Genomic DNA, 23,566 nt, shown 5'->3' with positions numbered 1-23,566 from the left:
CATCAAAGAGCAGCTGACATCACCAAGACAGAATTAAGCCCAAAGTAATGTAAGCATGAAAGTAAGTAAAGGAGACACTGACACTGCACTGGCTGGACTCTTCGCCTCTGTGTTAAGCAAAAAAAATCAGCAGTAATGACTTTACAGTGATTGCGGTCAGGGCACCCTCTTACGTGGGTAGGAGTACAGAATTACGAAGTGTGGGGGCATCTGGTGCTTTTAAAAACGGAACTTAAAGTTGCCTCTGGCTAATCGTGGTAGAAACTCCAGTTTCCAATATAGCAAATACAGGTTTGTTTTTTTTTTAATGCATGATGCTATTATACTGGAATTATACTAACATTAAAGATGGTTGTGAAACAGGAAAGTCGCTAAAATGTAAAATGCAATTTATAAATGTTTACAAAAGTCACACAATTTTATTTAACTTTGGTAAAGTAATAAAAGGGTACACATGAGTCACAATCTTGACATTCTCATAAGAAATGATGGGTACAGTGCAGAATGTTGCATTTACATTAAATGCTTAGTTTTACTCAAGCAGAAGGAAACAGGTAATTCAACAGAAAATCCCACTGGTAATTTTTTAAAAATGGACTTGTCCTTTTATAGTGAATTTAAAGCAGCAATGCAATTTTTGCTTAAATATTCCTTAGGAAAAAAATGAGAATTTGGATAGTTTCCTAAGTTTAGTATTTGTCAACTCAAAACCAATGACACACTCAGTTCCTAGGTGTTTCTCTGCCACTAAGTGTTGTTCCCCTCATGAGTTTCTTAGTCCCGTCCTGTAGGGTCCCCTAGTCCTTCTAGCCCTATTTAGTTGACAGGCACAAATGGTAGAGTATGTTTGTCAGAAGTGGGACAGGACTGTTAGCTTTTAGTTCAAAGACAGAAAAATAAAATGTTTTCTGATATTAAGTTAATGTGCCCTTCTGATTCTAGTTTTGTGGGGAGTTTTATCAGGAGAAGTGCTGTTTATTTTGAAATAACCCATGATCTCTTTATTAAGATTTAATTCAGGAAAATGTAATATAAAATGGATGATGCCCTAGTATATAAATTTATATTTCCACTACGCAAATTTATAGGAGCTGCACTTCAACAATCTGTAGTAAAACAAAATGTCACCAGGATATGTTCTGCATACACTACTGCTTTAAATCCCATGAACTGCGTTCCTTTCTCCAGCCATTTATTTTTCTTTGTTACTGGAGAAAAGTTACACTTGCTTCTGGATAACCAGTGTCATCCTCTAGCTTATTAATATACTGATTAGTATTTGACAGTGGAAATGATAAGGTTAACACACAGCCTAGCCTAAAGGCTTTGCAAATGCATAGGATTAAAAACAGCATTATAAAGTGTGGGTATACTTTGAAAAGTGAGATCAGAGACTCCAGTGTTTGTTTTCCATGTTGACAGTATTTTTTTTTTTTTTTTAGATTAAAAGTAGAGAGATGCTACAGTTTAAAATCCAGCTGGATTTTTTTCCCCTCTAGCACGCATTCCACTTTTAGATTCTGAAAGCCAGATTTAGCTTTTAGCTACCTTTTTATCTGCATCAGTTGAAAGTAAAGGTAGACAATTGAGGATTAGGGTCAACAATCTGATGCCAAAGAAATTAAATCTTTAGGAAATAAGGAGTAAAATGTCAATACCTTATTTTTATCCCTGAAGTAAGCAGTTGAGACGCTCAGGTTGAGCAGCTCAGATCTGAATGCTGTCATCTGAAATCACTTCTGGAGCAGAACCACACTTTACAGGACAGTGTGTCACGTAACAAAGCTGACCTCCTTTTGGTATGCAGGATGCATGCAAAATCTGTTGGAATCTAGATCAATCAGCACAGTCATCAGCTGAAGATTAAATGAAAGTCACAACAATAATTGCAAATTCCTATCAGTTTCATCCTATATTACAGGGTGTTGAATTGTATCCATGTGAGACTTACATCTTGGAGAACTAGTAGTGGATATTCCTTATGTGCAGCCCATAATACAGCTACTAAAACAGTGCTTATTCAGGGTGCTGATTCAGTCCATTAAAAAAGTTAAAAGTACAAGCTTAAAAAAAAAAAATAAATCACAACCAAATAGAAGGGGGGAAAAAAAAAATGTTTTCACTGCACTGTTTCAGTGACTTGTGGACAGTTCCCGATGCTCTTCATAGGAATACAAGAAAGATTTAGGCAGTGCAACCACCCAAACTGTGTGAGTTCAGCATTACTTACACAGAGAGAGACAACTCCATTTCACCTTCTATCTTAAGAAGCTTCCTGAAATAAAAATGGCTTGCCTATTAAAGCTTTTCCTCTCAAAAAAGCAATATTCCAATTGTTTTGCTAGACATACATGAAAATATCCTATGACGCTTTCTCTTTTCATTAGTGTTAAAGTTTGAGACGCTGTCACGGTTCCCCCCAAGATTTTTCCAGTGCATAGGCTGTAACCAACAAGTGATGTGAGCTAGCTTCTGTGGCCCCAAAAAATCCCAGCAACTGGAGCCCCAAGGCCAAACAAAACAAGCATCAAGTTGAGCTGTCTGCAAGCACCCACACCTTAAACAGGCTGATACTCTCCGGCAACTATCGATCTTGGCTACCCTTACTTCAGCTTGGCATAAGATGGAGTAAGGTAGACCAGAATCTATCATCTGTGTTGTATCGCTTTATTAAAAACCAAGGACTACATGAACCTTGCGGTAAAACAAGGAGGCTGGAATTTAGGCCACCCGCTAGTCCCCGACACTGCCAAACATCAGCAGTATGTCCCCTTCCTCGTACTCCATTGTTAGGCCTCTGCAATAAGTCTCGCAAGAAAGACCAGTCCAATCAAATATTTGTGTTTGCAATTATCTTCTGTATCTATCCTCCCGCTCCCTCCCACAGTAAAATATAAATACAAAATGTTCACAAATATTTCAATGGTAAATATTTTTTTCTTCCTTCCCACGTTCTTTACGGTGTGTAAGGTGGTGGCTTTTCAAAAGGTGGAAAATACGGTGGCGAGTAACGAGGCGGTGCATTAGAGGACCACATATAGCTGGGAGATGGCGACACTGACTGGGGGTCATCGGAGAGGCCAGAAGGAGTGGAGGCTGGAAACACGCTGGAATGCTGCAGGGAGACAGCAAGAAGGCTGTAATGTAAACACTTCTTAATGTAAAGGATCCTGGCAAAGCGATACTTCATTACCACGCAGTGCAAAATTAACATTTCAAGGCTCACTTCTGCAAAACGTATGTACATACAAATAAGTATTCAAATAACTTGTTCCATTCAAGGTAAGCACAGCCTGTAAGTAACAGTTTTGCATAATGAGACAACTCAGACCTAAAACTGAAGAAGGCATTAAAAAAAAAAGTTCTTTCTCATCACTTCTGTGTACCTGCTGCATTTCACAGAGGCTGGACAAGTGAAAACTGATGAATCTCTCTCAAATCTTGGGTTTCACACATCAGCCAGTAGCAACAACGAACAGGCTGCAGATAATTTCTTCTTTCACCACTTTTTCTCTTCATCACAAATAAAAAAAACCCAGAAATTAATGGTAACAAAATAATTTAACCCTTCAGTAAGTAAAAAGCTTGAAAAGGTGGCGAAACAAAATTTGTGCATGCCTGAAGATTAATTTCTGCTCTTCAAAATACCTTCGTTATCAAAAATACTTGAGGTCTAACGCCTCGTCATGGAGCGCTGGCGCTGTCAGAGACCTGCGCACAGGCTGCGTTCTGTCCAGAAACAGGCGCTCAGGCAGCACGCACCCCTTCACCACCCTGCAAATCCCGAATGTGCCCGGCTTAAGGTCCCAGCAGAGACAGAACCGCGAGGAGGATTTGCACTGTGCTGCAAGAGACCCGTGCCAGGGGCAGCGAGGCCGAGCTGTACGCAGCGGTGGCCATGGACAAGGTCGGAGGTGACCTTGTGATTTTACCTTGGTGGGATGACAGACTCTGCAGTAATAGCAGGTTGTTTTCAAACAGCATCTTTTTTGTGTCACTCCCCTAACACCAACCTGTGACGGTTTATTAAGCGGATGCATAGACCGTGAAAGCCCAGCCTGCTCACCAAGGACCTCACAGAAAGCCATACAAACCGTTCCCGTTTCAAACAACACAACAGCTCTTCCATCACGCCCCAGTTCACCTAAAGCCCAATGGGTGGGAGCCCCCGGACCGCAGACATTTGGCAGGGCACTGCCGCGGTGACACGGCACCGGCGCTCGTTAGCAAACGCAGCCCTGGGTTTTCACCATTACAAAGCGCCTGCGCCCGGCTGCCTCAGCCGCAGCCACGAGTCCTGGAGGAGAGCTGCCGTGGCTGCAGGCAGGCCTGGCTCGTGCCGACTGCAGGCAGCAGCCTGGCTTTGTTAATGAAGCTGACGGCTGGGAAGATGGCACTAACGCCTCTTTCAACAGGGGGTGAAAGGCAGAGAAGGCCACCGCTCGCCTATGTTCTCTCATCAGAGCCAAACATGGCTCAGGGCCTGCAGAAGTCAAAACGCTGCAGGATTGAGACTTTCTGACCCGATTGCCCCCAGCCAAGCACAGAGTGAGGAGCGGACACCAGCACTACTCCCACCAGGGTCCTTTCCCCCTGCCCGGTTCCAATCATGGCCCACTGCAAAGGCCTTCCTCACCACGACCAGCTGGCTGGAGCGTCATTAGCTACGGCACAAGTCGTGGCTGCTCCAACACCCATCGGCTTGTGCTCCTCCAAAAACCAGAGAGCTGGGTCTGCCGTTTTAGAGTTGTGTGCGAAAGCCAGCCTCTTGCAGGGGCACAGGCTTCCTTCGAAATTCTGGAACATTGGGTTTTTTTCATGTGAAAGATGTGTGGGATGAGTGGGAAGCACTGACTTGGCCAACTCTTGCACCAGAGGGAGCACAGCCTTCGAAAGGGATTTGAGAGGCAAGGCTGGGCTTGCTCTGTGTGCTGTAGGATAGCAGGGGAGATGGTGTCAGGATGGAACAGACACTGCTTGGGTCAGAGCAGGGCTCGAGAGAGTCTCCTCAGCTAATGCTTTCATGCAGGCCCTCAGGTTCCCTGGAAGATAAACAAGGCTCAGACTTGGAATTGCATTTGAAAGAGAGACTTGGGTATTTAAAATTTATATTACCTCAATATATGCCCAGCTTTTGTGCCGGCTCCTAAGCCAACACCTGTGCTCACAACAGTGAGACACAGAGGGACTTTAATCTGTCCAGCTGAGATATAAGCACTAGCAGAGCCCCAGCAGTACTTCTAGTTGAAAAGCAGGGCAAATCCACCTGTGCTGAGCTCTCTGCTGGTAGTGTGGCTGCAGTACAGACAAACCCCGAGTTAAACAGCGCTTGGTACCAGCCGAGTGGCTGCAAAGAGGACTTCGCAGCAGAGCTTGGTTTGGTATGCGCCGAGGTTGGCATTTTTGTAACTGTAAAAAGTTATACAACCATAGTGACTGTCCCGCGTTGCATTAATCTCAAAAATGAGTCACAAATCTGTATAAATATGTCCTAGAAATACTGATGTAAGTGTTCAAATATTTCTAGGAAGCCTGACAACAGTGTTGTCTAGTGGCACTAGCAGTAAAACCAGAAAGGTTTAGATTCATGTTACATCTAATGCATGGCTCTGATGGGGGAGATGGTGGCTATCACAGAGCACACCTCTTAGTTGATGTCCAAGACTTTGAGCTCTTGTTAATAAAAAAAGTCTCCAGCCCTGATGGTGGCAAAGGAAACGTATGATGTGTTAAGTTAACATCATCACTGCGGTAACATCCACCTGACAGAAGAGCTGAGGAGGAAATGTCCTCGTCTGCTTCAACAAGTGAAAGCTGATGTTGGCAGCAAGGTTCACATGAAATCACTGTTTCCAACAGCACAGCTCCATAACTCAGAAGAGGAAGGGATGCATTACAGCAGAGGTAATGTTGGCAGGGACCGTTCTTAGACCAGTGGAAGCATGTGGGGAAAAAAGCACAACAGAAGAGCTTTTCAGTCAGTATGTGTCTTCAGGAGCTCAAATAGCTTGTTTCCAAAAGCTCATCTGTTTCTCTCGGATGTAGCAGTTGGCCTAATAAAAACTAGCACCTGAACACCTCACTGTGCCTCTATCCTCAGAGCACTGCAGGTGCCAGAGGCAGTGCCTACTTTTAATGTGGCCTCTACCAGGGAACGACAGGGGAGGCAGGCAGCAGGTTCTGTTGCCTTCTCTTCAAGAACAGCTTTCAGGAAAACACTGCCTTAGTAAGAGAGAGCACTGCCAAGGACCAATGCCTGGTCAGAAAGATGTGGTATTCTCTGCCAGAACAGGAAAATTAAACTGTGTGAATGAAGGGAAGACAGCCCTCCAGGGTCCCACGGACCGGCTGGATTTAACCTTGCCACTAAACAAGAAAACATCCTGTAACGTTCCTTACCTGAAAGTCGTATGCAGAGTAGGGAGGCAGGTGAGGAGTGCTGTGGTAGTAGGTGTTGTAAGATGTCACTTGTGGCCTTGAGTAGTAGGACACCGAAGGGTGTGCGTTTTCAACCGTGCAGTTCAGAGTAGGGAGGGAAGGAGTCTGTTAAAACAAAAAGGAGAGAATCTCAGGCTGCTAACCAAGTCACAGAAAGCTGACAGCTGAATGAAAGCAGAAATTATTTAAAGGAGCACTGTGTGTCTTTAGAGCTCAACTCTGCCGAATTAGCAACTGGCAATCCGGTTCCCTCTTAGGCAGCCTGTGAGTCCCGAGGTCATTTCATTCCTCAGCCACCTATTGTTTCCTCTCAGATTCCACAGAACAAGCTGGCAACAGCCCAGTGCACACCAGCACTCAAACAAAACAACCGTTCAGATTGCATCTTCACAAGTAGGAGGAAGAATCCATTAATTTTGATTACTCCGTTATTCAGTGCATTTTGAGATCAGCATATTTCAACTCCTCTTGTACTGCTGTTCACAGACACTTGGATGCATCTTTTTTTGCAGAGGTTTACAGGCTGTCTGGTATGGATCGAATCTCAAAAAGCCATGATGCACAGCTGGGAATGTGTCTCCTGTTTTGTTTGGGAAGATCTTGGTGAGCCTGAAAAGAGCGTAAGGAAGTTCAGAGTTCTGAAATAAGGCACCCTTAGTGCAGGGCCCAAGATTTGTTTGTAAGAAAAACGTATTGCCAGGACAACAAATGGTCTTTTCTGAGTGCCTCATTTTGTATCACTCTGAATGAGTCACAAGAGACTGAAAAAAACCCCAAATTTATCTGTTGAATGTTCAGTTCTCCCCATTGGTTTGTCCTCTGCGGAACAAAACTGTATGGAAGGTAACAGGCAGCCTGGTCAAGCTGAGGGTATTTCAAAGCTCACATTGTCAGAACAGCATTTTTTTCATTATCTGAAGTTTGCAGTCTCTCAGCTAGTTTTGGTCCTCAGTTCCCCCTCTCAGATTCTGCACCATGAAGAAACTAGATGGAGAGTTTCAGCCTAACAGAGCTGCTTAAACAGTCTGTAAAGCTCAGAACTCTACTGCTGCTATAAAATCAACAATTCATGAGCAACCACCACACATTTCCTTGTAGAAGGTCAATGCTATGAAAAGGAAGATCATTTTTTAAGAAAGAGCTTATTTTTATTCATCCTGGTATTGCCAACACCTCCGAGAAGGTTCCTTTTGAAAATACAATCTCCCAATCCTGTTCATCTTTTCTATTTGCGTTCAGTGGTGACACCAGATCAGAAAGGTGAATCATTTCCACTTTCTCCTTACAGTTATTTCATGCTCTTCTTTCCAGCCTGATTGCAGTGATGCATAGATCATTTGCATTGGAATACCAATAGCTGTTTTCATGATTATCTTTAAAAGGCAATTTGCCCGATTTGTTTCATTTAATGCACAGAGAAATTGGTACCAACTTACCATGTCTTTAAAGCCTCCAAGTATCGCTGCTGTAATGATCCCTAGGAATAGCCCCACTATGTTCAGAATCGTCGCCGACCAAAGCAAGTGGTAAAGGTGGATGATGTCCTGGCAGCTGCTGACATCAATGTATTCATAGTAGCCTCCAGAAATCTCTACTCTGCTAGATTAGAAAAAAAAACCCAACAATAATGATTAAAAAATGCACCACACATCATAAAACCTAAGCACTTCTGCTAGACAGTAAAGTGCATTCTGCAATTTAATGATAGCCTGGACCTAACTACCAAGGGAGTGGGGATAAAGCCTGCGAGATCCTGTGCTTGTGGCATCTGAGATCTCCCTGCAGGACAACGGCAGAAGACAGCTTGATCTCTTGCGAAACAAACAAGTTCTGCAAGTCCTGCAAATACCCAAATAACCTTGAGTCTGAATCTTATTTCTATCATCTGAAATCTCCACAGAGATCCTGGAGGCTTCCCAAGGATAAACCGGTCTTGGAATTACACAGGGAAATCAGTCCGTGCCCCGAGGAGTGGCAGCTGCCCCTCAGGGCAGCACTGGCTGCTCCTCACAGCCCCAAGAGCAGCTGGGTGGGACGGCACAGGACAGCACAGCTGGCCTCCTGGCACCGCAGGGCTCGGCCACGAAGCACGTCCACCTCAGCTGCTCTGCTCCAGCTGCCTGCCCTTTGCAGCCCTACAGCGGCATGGGCTGGCAGGACTCCTGGGACCCTGGCAGAGAGAGGTCTTTCTGCTCACATTTTTAAGCTTTTCCACATGCAGAAAAGAGACGGAGAAAACGCGGTCGAATCCACTTAGGTCATTATTTTGGAAAGGGAAGAGCGGCTCCTGCAACATATGGGCTGGAGTCTCGCAGGCAGGATTCTTCAGTAATGACTTCTCTCTGACTGCCGCCTGGGGGAACAGGCTGGCCTTCGGCATAGCTTACCAGATGTAGTGGGCTACAGCAAATTCCCCTTAAGAAAACATATTTACTGGGAACAAACGATACTAAGGGCTTATGAATGACTTACCTCCTAGCTCACATATGGGGTTAGGCTCAAACTGCACAAGGGCTTTGAGGAAACGGGGAAGAACAGGCTCATATTTAAGGCCAAGAAGCAGGAGATCCAGGCTCAGCACCCCAGCAGACTCTGCAAGGCCTGCAGGAACCTGCCCCCTTTCACAAGAGCCACCCTCCTTCCCCTCATTACTCAATTTCAGTTTCTTCTTTTCCTTTTTTTCCATATCCTGTTGCAGCGGGCCACTGCAGAAAACATTGCAACAAGGAGACAGAGATTCCAAGCAGAATTGAGGCAGAGCGTAACCACAGGTTGTAAAAACCTGTATGTTAGCCTGCACGACCTCTGCATAACCTGAGCGCATACCATGACTGCCTTTAACGCTACAACCTGTATGTACTGTTTGCAAGAGCTCGTTCCTATGGAGATGTGTGAGAGTGTAAAGCTCTCAGCGAACCTTGGTGTACCACTGAGAACATTCAGCACTGTACAGATAAGTACAGCATGTACTTATCAATGGGAAGGGGCTCATCCGATGCTGCCACAGTCAGGGCTCCCAGTATCAGGAGGGATGCAAGATTGCTGTCATTTTTTTTATCATTTCCATCCTTTACATGATACGTGAGCTAACCAGCCTTGAGTGTCCGTGCCTTTCTTACTGAGATCCCAAAAGAACCAGCACCTCCCTCAGTGCAGAACACCTGTGTGGCACTAAGCAAGATTGAGATGGTAATGACTGATATCTCATATCAGAGAGGGGAAAATGGGTCAGAAGCAGGACCCTGAACCAGCCTGACTGGAGAAAAAACCAACCAAACAAACCAACCAACCAAACCATAAAAGTTACAAGTTTTTCTGTTCCAATCACTTCTCTGTGTATCGCTCTCTTCAGCTAGTAAAAAGGGATCGTGTTCTGTAAACTGTCAAAGGAAAGTGTGAGCTTCACCCTTCCGCAATGGCTTCCACAGAAACAAGGTCCTACAGAGACCAGGGATTCCCCTTCCCAGCATGCCGAACCACCCTCTCCCAGCAACAGCTTTTGATCTTCCTCCGCCACAGCCAATGATTTAAGTGGGGGCCAGCCCAACTAAGTACTGTGAGAAACGCTAAGCCTGAAACAGCCCCAGGCAAGAGCCAGCACTAAAAAAAAAAAAAAAAAAAAAAAAATCAATGTATTAATTGCTTGCTGACACACATTAGACACTCCAAATGATATAAGCAGCACATGCTGTAAATGAAGTTGGCTTAGGCACAGTAGCCAGATGTAATGATGGTGTGATCACTATGCAGTGGTGCTCGATTGGTAACCACCCTTCTGACTCATCTTTGCACAGAGCTGGTACACCTTCCAACCTCTTGTGATCATGAAAGATATTCAGCAGGCAGAGAGGATACTGATTTATGAAAACGCAGGTGGCACCAGCCTGTGAACTCTCCTCCCTGTTAGCAGGGTGGGGAATGAAACGGTGAGAAGGCAAGGAAGAAGAGTGTCCCAGTTTTTACATCTTCAATCTTCTAAAACAAAATAAAACCCAGCGAATAAGCAGTGCCAACAGAGAAGGAAGGTGTTAGGACAAGGGACACTCAATAGGGGAAAAACTGGGGAAGGCACCAAGCATGGAAGTAATGGAAACTCCCGCCCTGTTCATTTTTCCAGCCAGGCTGGCCCGGAGCATCCTCACCCGTAACTGGGATGGCTTTGGTGTATTTCATACACCCCTTTACTTGGTTACCTTTTGCCTGGGAGCCCCTGTGGCTAGCAACCACAGCTTAAGATCCCTTCCCACAACAGCTGTCATTAACCGATACTTTGCTCCTGCCCTATCCTGGCCCTTCAGATACCTGCAAACCAGCATGACCACTGCTCGCCCTTCCCACGGCCAGGAATGGTATTTTTAGCTTACTCACTTTCCACAGTTGTACAGGTCACAGCAGAAGCAGGTGTTGGTTTTTATTTTCGGCGTGCAGGGCGCACGGCGCTGTGGGTGACAGATTGCCTGTGTGAATCCAGAAAAAATACATAAAGCACGTAAGGACATAATCACCAAACAGTTTCTGCTGCTATTTGGCCTGCTCTACATGTACGTTTTGCGCTGATCTCCAGATTAGCCCCAGGCAGATTTTTCTTTCCTTATCTTGCAGCACAGCTTGTACAAAGTATGCAGTTATACTGGAATAAAGACGCACTAGACTAGAGCAGACCAGCGTTTCCTTCCACCATGGGGAAGTCATAGATAAGCACGAGCCTGCATAGGAAGAGGGTTGTGCAACTCTTGCAAGCAGCCAAGACCTTGCTGAACTAACACTCCTCACCACACAGCAACTTAGAGCAAAGAGTTGTCAATAGGATGATACAAACTGAGAGCAAGATTCCCATATTGGTGAATAACCGACTAAAGCAATTAATTGTCTGCCTGTGGGTAGTAACACCCAAGCTCACATGGACAGTCTTTGGGCTGAAAAGATAATGGACCCCACCAATGCCACTGGATAGTACTTACTTTGCACCTCAAGCAGGCTTTTTAATTTGGAATATAGTGGTTATTCAAAACTACTCGGGAACTTGTGAGGAAATCTCAGAGAGACTCTCAGTGCACAGCAAAGGCAGCTGAAGATGTCCACACACACTATCAGTATGTGGCAGGAACATCCATCCCCAACGGGCTTCTCTTTGGAGAAGACAACAGACAGCAGAGGTGCAGAGGCTGGTATATGTCGCTCGTATCCACCGAAACTACTGCTGTCTGAACTCTTAACCCACCACCCTGCTCTTGTAACAAATGCGCAGCTGAAGTTCTAGAGAAACTGCTGTCTTTTCCTCTCCCTCATCCCCTCCTCTCCACCTGCTCCTTCACTAACGTGGCAGTACCAAGCATGGAGGAATTCACTCCCTGAGTCCTCCCGGCACCCCGCTCCCACCCCAGGCCCAGCCTCCCACCCCCTCCTCGCTTCGCAGACCTCCAGTACACCGGAGCAGCAGCCTGGCAGCAGGTTCCTCCACCTGCACCATGAAGCCTGCCCCTTCACGGAGACAGCACAGTCGAACCCGCTCTTACCTCCGGTGGGGTCATACTCTTGGAGTAGTACTGACATCGTCCCGCGTACAGCGGCCTCAGGTCCTGCCGACGAAAAAGCACCAGGCTTAGCGTTGCAGCGAAATCAAAATCAGCTAGCTGCTCCGGGGAAAGGCGCCAGGCTTTAGAGAGACCTGCTCTCGCATCACCACCTCAATACAGTGGCTGTTCTGCAACATCCCCACCCACGGCAGCCCCCCACCTCAGCCCCCCTGAGCCCCAGGTGATGTTTAACCCCGGTCCTTGGAGGTTTGTATTTCTTGCAGGTAGCACGGGAGGAGCAGGCTCTTAAGCCAGGCTCCTTTGGGTGAGGGCGGCCACCCTGAACTGAATGATTCATTCCTCATCCCCCCAGACACATTGCACGGCTGCCTGATGTGTTTCCCAGGGTTCTTCATGCTGAATCATAACAATTTCTTATTAAATTGTTGGCAAATTTGTCTTTCTGGGCTCTTGAGTGACTTGTGGGAAAGCTCTGGAGGACTTCCAATGGCTCAGCCTGCAAACAACCTGCATTAACATCTCACTTCGGGGCAGCCTGGTCCCCAGGGCAAAACTCAGGGAAAGCAACGCTGGATGTGTATCCATTCCAGTGAGCCCTTCCCAGGAGCAGCTGGACTCGCTCTCTGGGCCTCGGATCCAAAGCTCGGGGTGGCAGGGCAGCGGCAGCAGCAGGCAATAGGGGGAACGCTATGTGCTAGCATGGCAGGAGCACGTCTCCAGCAAGATGACATTCTTGGACGGTTAGGGGGTGAAGCGAGGCCAAAAGCATGTCCGTTCATCAAGAGGCAGAAACCAGAGCTCTCGGCATCCCAACATTCTCAGCTCTGGCTGCCTCAGACACGCAGACATCCCCACGGCCGGCTGGGAGGAGGTGCCAGCTCACGCCATCACCCAGCCTGTGAGGTCGGCACCTAAAAATCACAGAGCACAGCTGTGGGGCTCCGACACACACGGCCAGGATCAGCAGTCGAAGGAGCTTCACCTTTTTATCAAAGCTAATGCTTCACATGCCCTCGCAAGGGGGCCAGAGATAGCCAAGACTCGCCGGCTGCATCCAGACAGAGACCTATCACGCAGCTGAGCGGAGCTGCCCTTTGCTCTGTCAGCAAATCCTGCCGTCCAGCCATCTTCCTCCCCTTGGAACGCTCAGGGGCAGGAAAGGGAAGCCGGCTTTACAAGGAGAACAACAACCCAGCTGACATGGGGAGTTTCCACTTCATGGACAATTCTGACATTCTGAAATCCCTGTCCATTCTGACCACAAATAAACCCCAAATCTGCCTTTTCAATCCCATTTTGCCAAAAGTTTCAAAAAAAGTCGTCAAACTGCGGAGTTGCAGGACAAAAACCTGTTTGCAGTTAAAAATTTCAATTAAAAAATTGAAATGGAATTCTATTTTTTCATTTCTATACTAATATCTGAAGCTTTTGCACATCCCACTGTACTAGAGTTTGGTCATGACAGCAGTAGCTCGTATTTTTTTAAGTCATTGACTGGAAACTGAGAACCTGCTGCAAGTGCTTCCTGTTGCTACTGTTAGCGCTTTAATGAGCTTCGGATCAAATTGCTTCATTCTACTACAACATCCAGTGGTTCAAACAGCATTAAGAACTACCTCTGCTAATATTTAAAATACAATAGATGTCACTGCTCATATATTGTCCCTCGGCAATAGCTGTAATTCACATCACACCTTATAGTTTTGAGACTCGGTAAACGCATGAAGCATACACAAAAAAACTAAAGCAAAGTTTTGAGATCTTAATGCTTGCTGCTCATTTCAAAATAGTTTTGCAAAACTGATACATTTTTCTAAAGTTTATGATTTAAAACAGCATTCACCACATGACATGTATTTACAGGGTTTGATGCGGCCTGATACAGGATTATGGACACCATCACTTGCTTTCCTAGAGTAAAAGCATTGCAGGACCTCTGTTTTCCTGGAAGCACTTACTATGTGTCTGGCAGCAAAAACACCGTCTACTATGGCACAGCAGAACGCAGCAATGACGCCAAAGCTGATGAAGACGATCGATGCAACCAGCTGAGAAAGGAAAACAAAGCAAAGTATCATCTGCCTCTCCACAACCAAGCGTTTTGTGCCCTCTCCACAAGGATACGTAAGCCACAGTCAATAAGCCCTCAAGCAATCAATGACCCAAACGTTTGCCCGGGCTGCACAGACTGGTCTCATTGAAGGCAATGGGATGCACGTCTCAAAGGAGAGCGTCTGCTCCTGCAAGGCGGCAGGAGTAGCAGCGTTGTGCCAGACTGGTTCTCTGGGGACTTGATACTGTAATGCAAGTTTTTCCATGACTCCAAAGTGCTAAACTTAGGCTGAGGATACACCTCCTCTTCTGGCTGCTGCTGTCCTTAACTCTTCCCGGGAGAGAAAGGAGGAGATTTCTTCTCTCCCCACCCTGGAGTGCTGTGGGGAGCTGCTCCTGTGAACACCTCCCTGTAAGGACACAGGAGACTGCTGTATGCAAACCTCTCTGGTGGGGCTGTGCCTTCAGGAAACAACACTTTCACGTGGGCATAAGCACAAAGCCACGAGACCCGAAGGCAGGTGACCAGCCTACGCCACGGGTGTTGTACACCCTCGCAGCAGCCTGGCTGCTCGGTGCCAGGTTGCGGCAAGCACAGCCCACGGGGCCTTCCCCTGGCTGCGGGGAGCTGCAAGGAGAGAGGTCTCCACCTTTGGCTCAAGGAGGGAAGTCAGACAGGTCTGATCCTCTCCCACTGGCCCCACCCTGCCCATTCTTAAAATTAGGGTGAAAGCATTCAGAAGTTAAACCAGCAATACTCAAACCCCAGCCCAGGTATGAGAAATAAAGACTCTACTCCCACTACGCCACTTTAACCACCACCTCTGCCAAAGTGCCAGTGCTCAGCTGCGGGAACCGCGCATGAGTGCCGACACAACCCCTCCTCGCTCCCGAGCAGCAGCTCAGCCGCTGCCAGCGGGCTCCAGACCAACTCATCACACACAGAGCTCCCAATACCGATCCCAATCCCCCTTGCCAATGCACATCGGGGATATCGACAGGGCTGTGGAAGGAGGGCAAGCACAGCATTCAAGCAGACAGGTTCACAAAGACGTAGCTTGGGGAACAGCAGTATTTCCATTTAAAGAACTGAAAGCTTTAGTGGGTTTTTCCCTGATGGTTTTCCACTCCAGCGATCACAGCCTTTAAGTGTCGGTTGCTGGCGGCTATTAAAAATTGCTTCTCCACAAGTACCAAGGTGACTCTGGTCATCAGGAGCTTTGAGCAATAGTAAAATTCACTAATACCACAAATAGAAAAATAACAGTTAGCTTGGCCAGCACTGACAGATATCCTGGGTCTCCTGGCACGAGGATGTTTGTTTTAAAGCTCCAGGTGCTAAGTTGGCTCGAAAACCTTGGTTCCTGCCACTGCACAAGGATCCAGTTCTCAGAAAGACAAGCCAAATCCCTTGACAAACACAAGCCAGAAGGATCCCATATGCATTTTTAAAGTATCTTGGGATTTTTATGTTAATCACACTATTTTTACCTGAACCTCCCTCAGTGAAAACAGACCTTCCTCCAGCAACATCCACGTGCAGACCAGGTCAGCTTGAGCAATGAGTGGAGGTGCAGGAGGGCTCACGTGGGACAGCCGAAATGGCCCCTGTACCATTGCTTACTTCAGTTCATTTCAAAATGAGAGAAAATGAAATCGTTTTCTAGATGAGGCAAGTATTCAAGGCGTACACTGTCCCACCGCAAATAGAAACTGCAGCAGCAGAGAGAGCAGGCTGTGAGATTAACCCAATGACCATACAAACCAGTCATGGTCACTAGTAACAAGCTGTTACTGGAATATTAGATGCTGTGCCACAAAGTACTTGCAGATGGCAGCAGGTGACAAGTTTTCCAGAATCAGGTCCCAGGCTGGGACCTTGTTTCTGTCAGCTGCAAACAGCAGCATTTCCTCCCCACTCAGACCCTCACCATCGCCACATCTGGACCACACCTCGCCCCAGCCATTACAGCAGCCACACTGTGTCACTGCCACCACCAGTGAAACCACACAAGGGGAGAAAGCACAGCTTCTTACAGTCTAGGTGGAAGAAATGGCTTTTTTGGCTTTGGTTATTCTGTAGCAAGTTTAGTTTTTCTCTGGACTGTCCTTTCTTTCACACATACACGAAAGAGGATGTTCTCCCTAATATCATGACCCTTGGAGATGGGAAGCAAGCCAAACACTAAATATATACAAATTAGGGTATTTATCGGTCACCCCTGCTTGCAGATAGGAGCTGCTAATGTGGTTACTTAAAATAATACAAGGTTAATAATGATACTTTCATAACAGCCCTAATAGGATATAAGGATCTGATGTTAGAAATGGGTTTGCTCGCTTTATGTACAGTTTTCTCTCCCTCAGCTGGAGAAAGAAAAGCCTGAAAACCAACCACTGAGAATTTATGATAAAGAAAATCAAACAGCAAATAAAACCATACAAATTCATTTTAACAATCCCACGGTTTTCAACTAATCTCATGAGCTGCCAGCAAGATTTTTGATTTGGGGTTGACAATACTGTTACTGTCGCACCCAGAAGTCCCTCTCAAGAGCCGTGTGATATCAGTGATTGGTCTTTGCTCGTTTAACTCCTGCCAAAGACAGCCACAATAAGCAGCATTCGGACAAGAAAATACAAACTGGGTTCGGATAGTGCAGGAACCATAAAGCAGGTGTGCTCTGGGCTGAGGTTCCCTTTAGGCCATGGCCTGGCGACACATGGGCTGTGAAGCTGTTGGTTATTACTCTTCCATGGCATGGATGACTGTCACAAAGCCACATGAAACGCTGACTCCTCACTTGGAAACTGCTGAGCGGGCAGCTCGGGTGTATGTCAGAGCCGCCCGCGGTGCTGGCAGGCAGGCAGCGCTGGCAGGCAGGCAGCGCTGGCAGGCAGGCGGGCAGCACCGCTGGCCCTCCCTGGGGGGACGAAAGCTCTCCCTTACTTTGACAAGCGGGAAGTGCAGGTGCACAGCGTGAAAGCCAAGACGCTCGGGTGGGAAAAATGAGAGAGGTCTATTCCTGTCGGCAGCCTGGAGAGAAGCGAGGAGTGCTGCTTCAGGTTAGCTCTCCCCATCAGCCACACTGGCTTGCGTGACTCCTCATGCTCCCCAGCCAGCTTATGGGCAGAAACACACACAAGAAGACAGCAGCAGAAGTTGCTTTTAGCTCTTCCTGCCATCACTGAGGAGCACCTGTGTAACAAGCAACACCAAAACTGCCTTTTAGCAAACTAGGACACTGAGGAAGTTCGCAGAAGATTAAAAAAAAAATAAAATCCTGCACTGCCAGTGGTATTATGGAAACATGGAATGGCCAAAGTTGCTACTGTAAAGTGCTCCTGGGCAAGGAGGAGATGTGACTAAAGCACAGGGACAATAAGTGACAGCTACTGCATGTCTTCTCTGCGGTTAGAGCAGAGACACACTAGCTGCCAACCGAGGCAGCAGTGACGCAATCCCTCCAAAGCTGGGTCATGAGTGCTTTTTAGGACACAAAACGATAGAGAGATGAAAAAAATAAACACGGGCTACCCAGGGCTCTTCAGAATAAACAAACAAGTCATGTCAGAGCCATGCTGTCACTCACGGGCACTCCTGTGAAAAACGCAGGACTGGCATAACATGGTATTGCTCAACCAAACCCTGACATGCTGCTAATGCATGATGAGCAAGAGGCTTGGAAACCCTGCTAGGACAGAAGGAACAGGACATGTTGCTCTTGCAGAGCCAGGGTGAGAACAGTAAAAAATATCCATTGGGAAACCCATCTCCCCTGCGCCCTGTCTGAGTGTGTGAAAGGCAGTTGTCCTCTCCTACAGGGTCTGCCTCACCCTCTCTCCCCTGCTCTGCAGGGAGCACGCCATTTGCAAAGCAAAGGGCAAGGCAGCCAAGCCCAGCCTCTGGATTAGGACAACCAGGAATTTCTCCCAACTCCCTCTGCAACTTGGCAAACGTGCCTTAGCCTTGGTCAGCAGCACACCCTGCTAATCTGATCCCTGAGCCCCCCTGCAGAGGCAGCTCCATCCCTGCAAAAGCAGGCAGCAGCGCTGGGCCAGCCGGGCAGGCTGCAGGTACAGCACGATCCCCCCTGGGCCCTGTGCAACCTCATACGAGGAAGGCTGGAGGGACCACGCTGCCAGAGCATGGGGCAACCTCCAGGGAGGGGGATTTGCAGCCGCTCTCCTGGGAGAGGCAAGTGGAGGCAGGAGGCAGGCATGCCCACAGGGTGCTCCAGGAGCTGGACTGTACCTCCCCACATGCTACCTCTAGCCAGCCACATGTGGCAAGCAGAGAAAACAGGCTAGGAAAGACTGAGCCCGACAGCGTGCCGGGACCACATCAGGTACCAACTTCTTTTGATCTCTCTCTAAATTCTAAATTCTCCCATAAGACTTCCCCCCACCCTAAGCCGTGTTACTGACACCTCCAAGCACTACAGCCCCTACCTTCAGGCACAGGCAGGAAGATGAGGGGTTTGTGAAACAGTGCCTGCAAGACATGTTTAGGGGCCATCAGAGACCCAGCCAAGTCCACACAAGTCTCCTGTGCGTGCCAAAGAGGGCAAATCTGGGCCAGGTCTGTCCCCACTGCACAGCGAGACCCCCTCCCACCCAGCACAAGCTCAGTTGTGATCGTATCAGCAGCACTGGACTCATCTGGTTTGTGCCATCTGCATGTTCACTGCCCACCTGCTCTCTTCTGAACGTTGCTCCCACGGGATGGGACACCAGAGACCTGCCTAGACAACGGCTGCCCAGCCCCAGCACGCAAAAGCCTCCTTGCAGCGCGAGGAGGGAGCCAGAGAGCGCTGTGGTCTGCACGTCTGATCCAGCCAGCGCCTTCTGTGCTTCTCAGGTCCCCAGCTGCTGCTTTACAGCATGCAAAGTTTCTTGGTTTTCCTTCCTACTCGAAGAGGTGTTTGGAAACAAGGACCAGCAACACGCATGTTAATCAGCAACACTGGAGAAGTTGGTTGCTCTTCAATTAGACCAGTCTTCATGCTTTTCGTCATGTCGATATCTCGAGTGACTTATTCTCTAGACATATCTAGCGCAGGGAGCTCTGAGCGCTTCTGTCCTCAGGAAGGACCTTCTGCTGGGCCCTCTAAGGGCTTTTACCTCCCGTCTCCAGGCTGGCTGTTACACCACCTGCTTGATCTTCTCTATCTTTTGCTTAGAATAGAAAGTGGCCAAAAGCAAGTTTTGCAGACCCCCCAAGCCTCTAAGAATTTATTTTAAAAGATTTAAAACAAATGTATTATGTTTATGTTATTTACCATATTATGCATCACATACTGTGACAGCTCAACAGAAAAAGCGCCGGGCATGAGTCTGTGAAGCACTGACCATCCTGAAAAGTCCAAATGCTCAATTTTCAAGCCCTTTAAAAAAATCCCACTGAGTTCAATGAGACTGTGTATAGTCACTTTGTGCTTCCTTCAGCATTTTTTTTTTTTTAATTTAAAAATATCAGGGTTAACAGCCTTGTTCTCCTGGGCTGCCAGAAACCATCTCTAGTTCTCAAGAGGTATGCAACACTACCCTGGAAGAGTTAGGAAAACCAATACTACTCTTTACATACAAAATTTGAGTTACTGCCATTTTTTTAAAAAAAGTTTTTATAATGAACTTACCATTTGCCTTTTGTTTTCTATCAAGTTTGATCCAATTATTCCAAGAAACGACCCAAAACCAAGCTGAAAAACAACATATTGTTAGCATTTAGATCAAGACGACATCCAACGTATCTCACATACAGACAGAACACAATTAAATCCAAAAGCAGCAAAAGAGCATACTGCGGATGCGTGAGCACTCTTCCTTCGATAAGGAATCAGTGGAGTCTCTCACTAGTAGGAACTACCAAGCGTATCCTGTATATGACACTAAAAGCGTGCGTAGAAACCAAAAGGATGAGTTCTGAATTGCATCCCCTCCCCAGTGATGCTGAGAAATGGCTGGTGGATGAGGATATGCATTGCTGTCTTGGAACAACCCTACAAACACTCAGGAGCCTCCAGATGCAAACCTAGCAGGACCACATCGCTAGCATCTGCAGAACCAGGCTTCTGTAACCTCACCAAGGGTGTGAACAATCACCTAAGCTTTCAACTCAGAGAGTTTCTTGATGTGAAGTATGAAGGGAGAATTATACTTGGGAAGATTTAGCAGTTTTCTGCCGCCTTCTACTCCTCCCTCATTTCCAGGGGTGAGGATGCATCAACCAGGGTCTTCTACCAGAAGAACTCAAGCCAGCCCAGCCAAGAGAACCAGCTACTCCAGCAAAAGCATCTTTTCTTGCTGCCATAACTGACAACACCGTTCTTATTTCAGCTCAGTGAAGTCAGCCAGGAGTGCAATTTCCCACCTCCTGTCTCCATAGCTTTAAGCCATTTAGCTACACTCAATAGAGTTTCTAGGACACAGCACACCTCCGCCAGGCCAGAAACAGGGACTTCAACCAGGAACCACGGACTGGGGGGTGAGATGCAGAAATACTTCTGTGTCACACCGAGAAAGGTCTTTGATCGGTGTAGAGCATATACAACTCCACTTCTATGGGTCGGCAAAATGCGAAATGCCGGAAAAGTCCTACAGTTGGACTGGTCATATTAAGCCAGTACAAATCCAGTCAATAGACTAGGGGGGCAGTGAAGGTCTGGCTGAGAATGCCAAATAACCGGCCAGCTCCTCAGGAAGCAGCATAAGGCACGAGACATGCTGCAGTGATTCAAGAATGAGTCAACTAACCTGGAATCGATATTTTAAGATCCAGGAATAGAAAACAAAGGTCTAATATATCCGATAGGAACAAGTAGAGGCACGTGCAGAGATTAGCAGACACAAACGTAATGAAAAGTTGGGCTTAAATCTTCCCCTGCTTAAGCCCAGTAACATTTGGTGCAGTGCCACGGGCAGCAAGGGCTGCTGGCTCAAACGGCAGGGATTAAAGCAGAGCAGCCGATCAGGCTGCTGCTTCCCGGCTGCCTGCCTTGCACTCCGAGTTCTCGGAGACCGTTGTCCCCACATCAGGGACTAACTACCATGGTGGGAAGCACAGCAACAAAGCCAGGTGCTGCTTAACACCAGGGCAGCAGGCAGGGCAGAGAGCCAGGGGTGCTACTGAACTGCCCCAAACTGATCTGCCAGCGCTTCTGGGCTCATTGTTTTGCTCAGCTTGGGCAAGCAACAACCCCCAGCTTCCCCAAGTAACAGGAGTTTTATAGCTCAACTCCAAGCCCAAAACCTGGGAGATCCAGGCATTAACAGTGACATAGGTCCAGGCATTATTTTCAGTCTGGTGATATTTTGCAGCAAGGAAGTTGTGAGGCAACACACGCCTAAGGCAAACGCTCAAGAAAAACATTTTGTGCCCTTTGAGCTTGATCCAACACGTTGAAGAGAAATGTCCACATGGTGTTTCAGAGCAGCCTCAAACCAAAAGGTGAAATACTTAAGCTAATTTAAGATAATTCAAAAAGAAGAAATTCGAGCAAGTCTGTACATCCAACAGGTGAAGACCAAATAAATCAGTGGATTCTCATTAATTATTGGGAATTCTCATTGCACTAATGGGAAAACCACTCATTCTACAGATGGGACAAAGAGATCTTAGTAATTTGCATCAATTGCATCACTTATTTGCTGGTGGATATGATCCCCTGGCATCTCTGTCTGAAAGTAGGACAGGACACAAAATTAATGTGATTTTCCAGAGTAAAGTCCCAAGCCAACGTGCTTGACAAGGAACCATTACAGAAGAGGTTTGCCAGTCAAAGCCTAAGAAAGGTCAGCCATTTACACAGATGCTAGAAGCTGGTATGACTTGGAGATCACACACATATCTCACAGAGCCTCACTTCCATAAGGGTACTTGCCCTCTGCACCTGATCGTTACTCTTGCCTGCTGAGCATCACTGTTACACTCTGGGCTTCCCAGGCCCAGGTCAGTCACCCCGCCACGGGTGAGGATATTTCCCACAGCGGCACAGCCAGGGTGTTCACAGATGTAGCTGCGAAGGTGTCAGTGGTCATGGAGGAGGGTGAAGGCAGCCTGGCTACAGGACATGTCATTGCACCCTCTGCTTCAGCTCCTCCAGTTGTGTCAATGAGGAACGGCACTGTCGGGGGGAAAAAAGCCCCAAAACCCCCAAAAAACCCAACCAAACAGAATCCCACTGATGCATATAAGGTCTCCAGTGTCCCGTTCTGTCCTTCCTTGCGAGCCTGGGAAGATAATCCCTCGCATCAGACAGCCACTGTGCATGTCTCCTTGCACAAGAGGTATTTGCACAAGACACACAAGTTAAAGGAGGAAAGAATGGTGCATTAGGCATGGCAGCGATGAGATATCTGATGTCCCATGAGATGGGGACGTCCATGGATCTGGTCCACACACAGAGAAGTCACCCAGCACGCGAAGAGACTGCTGGCTCTATCTCTTCCTTACCAATGCAGGGTTCTCAGGGTATGACTAATGGTGGTGCACAGAAACTCCTGATGGAGATGCACGCAGGTCTAACATTCGTGTGAAGTTCTGGATGACAAAACCTGCAAGGAGCTGCTTCTTCGGGGCTGTGGAAGCCACCTGCTCGGAGACAACTCACCGAGTACTCATGCACCACAGCAAGCCCTTTTTCCACAGTAAAGGGAGAAATCCCAGCTTGTTACGAAACATCGGCTATTTTAAGCACCTGCTGAAGCATCCAGCAGCACACCGAAATGTTTTTCTGTGCAGGGAGACAGGCGAGGTCATCACACATTTCCCCAGAGCAGATTAATGAACTGAGAGGAGGAATTTGGTGACAAACACAAACTGTAAGGGTGCCTCTGAATAAAATAACTCGGCGCCCTTCCCAAGTCCAGGAATTCATTAATTCCTTGAGTAGACTGAATCTTCCAAAAGCATAAGCGATGCTGACGTTCCCAGAGCATAAATAGCACGGGAGATGTCAAGGGGACATAAACAGGCTCTACCCATCTGCATCAGTCTGCAGGACCTGCTCCGAAGCACGAGGTTCAACTCAGGCTGACAGAACGTAGGCTAAGTGTGGAGAGTTTGAAGCCAGCCTGCCACCTTTCTCAACACCCTCCTTCTGTAGCTCTCTTTAAAAAAGATCAGGGCTAAATGCAGGAGTCACAAGCCAGAAAACCAATCCTAAACCAAAGAGGCCCAACACAGTCTGTAACAGTTCCACACTAATGGCTGTAAAGGGGCTTTCTTCAGTCATAGAAGAGCTTGTCCACAGAGAAATATAAACCTCCCTGAGATCAGCAATGTGTGGCAAATAAATCAAACTGCAACAAGGCAAGAATAAGTCTTCACCTGGTTATCCGGACTGGCTTTAAGCCTCCAACTTCGAGGCTCCAAACGTAAATGCACAGCGCTCCACAGCTGTTACACCAGGAGCCTCTAGCTGGGGGGCTGCAGCTACACTCAACCTGCTAAGACACCTAATTTGGCTGCAGCTCAGTCCTTTTTGTGCTTCTTTTTGAGCACGTCTCAGACACACACAGGAACAGAGCAGGACTTG

General features: G+C 47.3%; 1 protein-coding gene across 2 annotated transcripts in view; it reads right to left on the bottom strand.

Moving 5' to 3' along the window:
* Positions 1-288: 288 nt before the first annotated feature.
* TMEM255A (transmembrane protein 255A) overlaps positions 289-23,566 on the bottom strand; it is a 28,473-nt gene continuing 5,195 nt past the window's right edge. Inside the window, exons 3-9 of one of the 2 annotated variants that reach the window (XM_087748603.1) lie at positions 19,667-19,729; positions 13,934-14,023; positions 11,955-12,017; positions 10,807-10,895; positions 7,875-8,034; positions 6,400-6,543; positions 289-3,115 (exon numbers count right to left, since the gene is read on the bottom strand). In XM_087748603.1, coding sequence (XP_087604729.1) covers positions 2,957-3,115; positions 6,400-6,543; positions 7,875-8,034; positions 10,807-10,895; positions 11,955-12,017; positions 13,934-14,023; positions 19,667-19,729 — 768 coding nt within the window. In that variant the 3' untranslated portion in view covers positions 289-2,956. Of the gene's footprint in view, positions 3,116-6,399; positions 6,544-7,874; positions 8,038-10,806; positions 10,896-11,954; positions 12,018-13,933; positions 14,024-19,666; positions 19,730-23,566 lie in introns of both variants that reach the window. The other variant, XM_087748602.1, reaches the window with a different exon arrangement.

The sequence above is a fragment of the Nipponia nippon genome, unplaced genomic scaffold (genome assembly GCF_047370975.1).
Source record: "Nipponia nippon isolate SJK-2023a ecotype South Korea unplaced genomic scaffold, ASM4737097v1 scaffold_12, whole genome shotgun sequence".
Classification (NCBI taxonomy): Eukaryota; Metazoa; Chordata; class Aves; order Pelecaniformes; family Threskiornithidae; genus Nipponia; species Nipponia nippon.
This window is presented reverse-complemented; position numbering and strand designations above follow the sequence as displayed.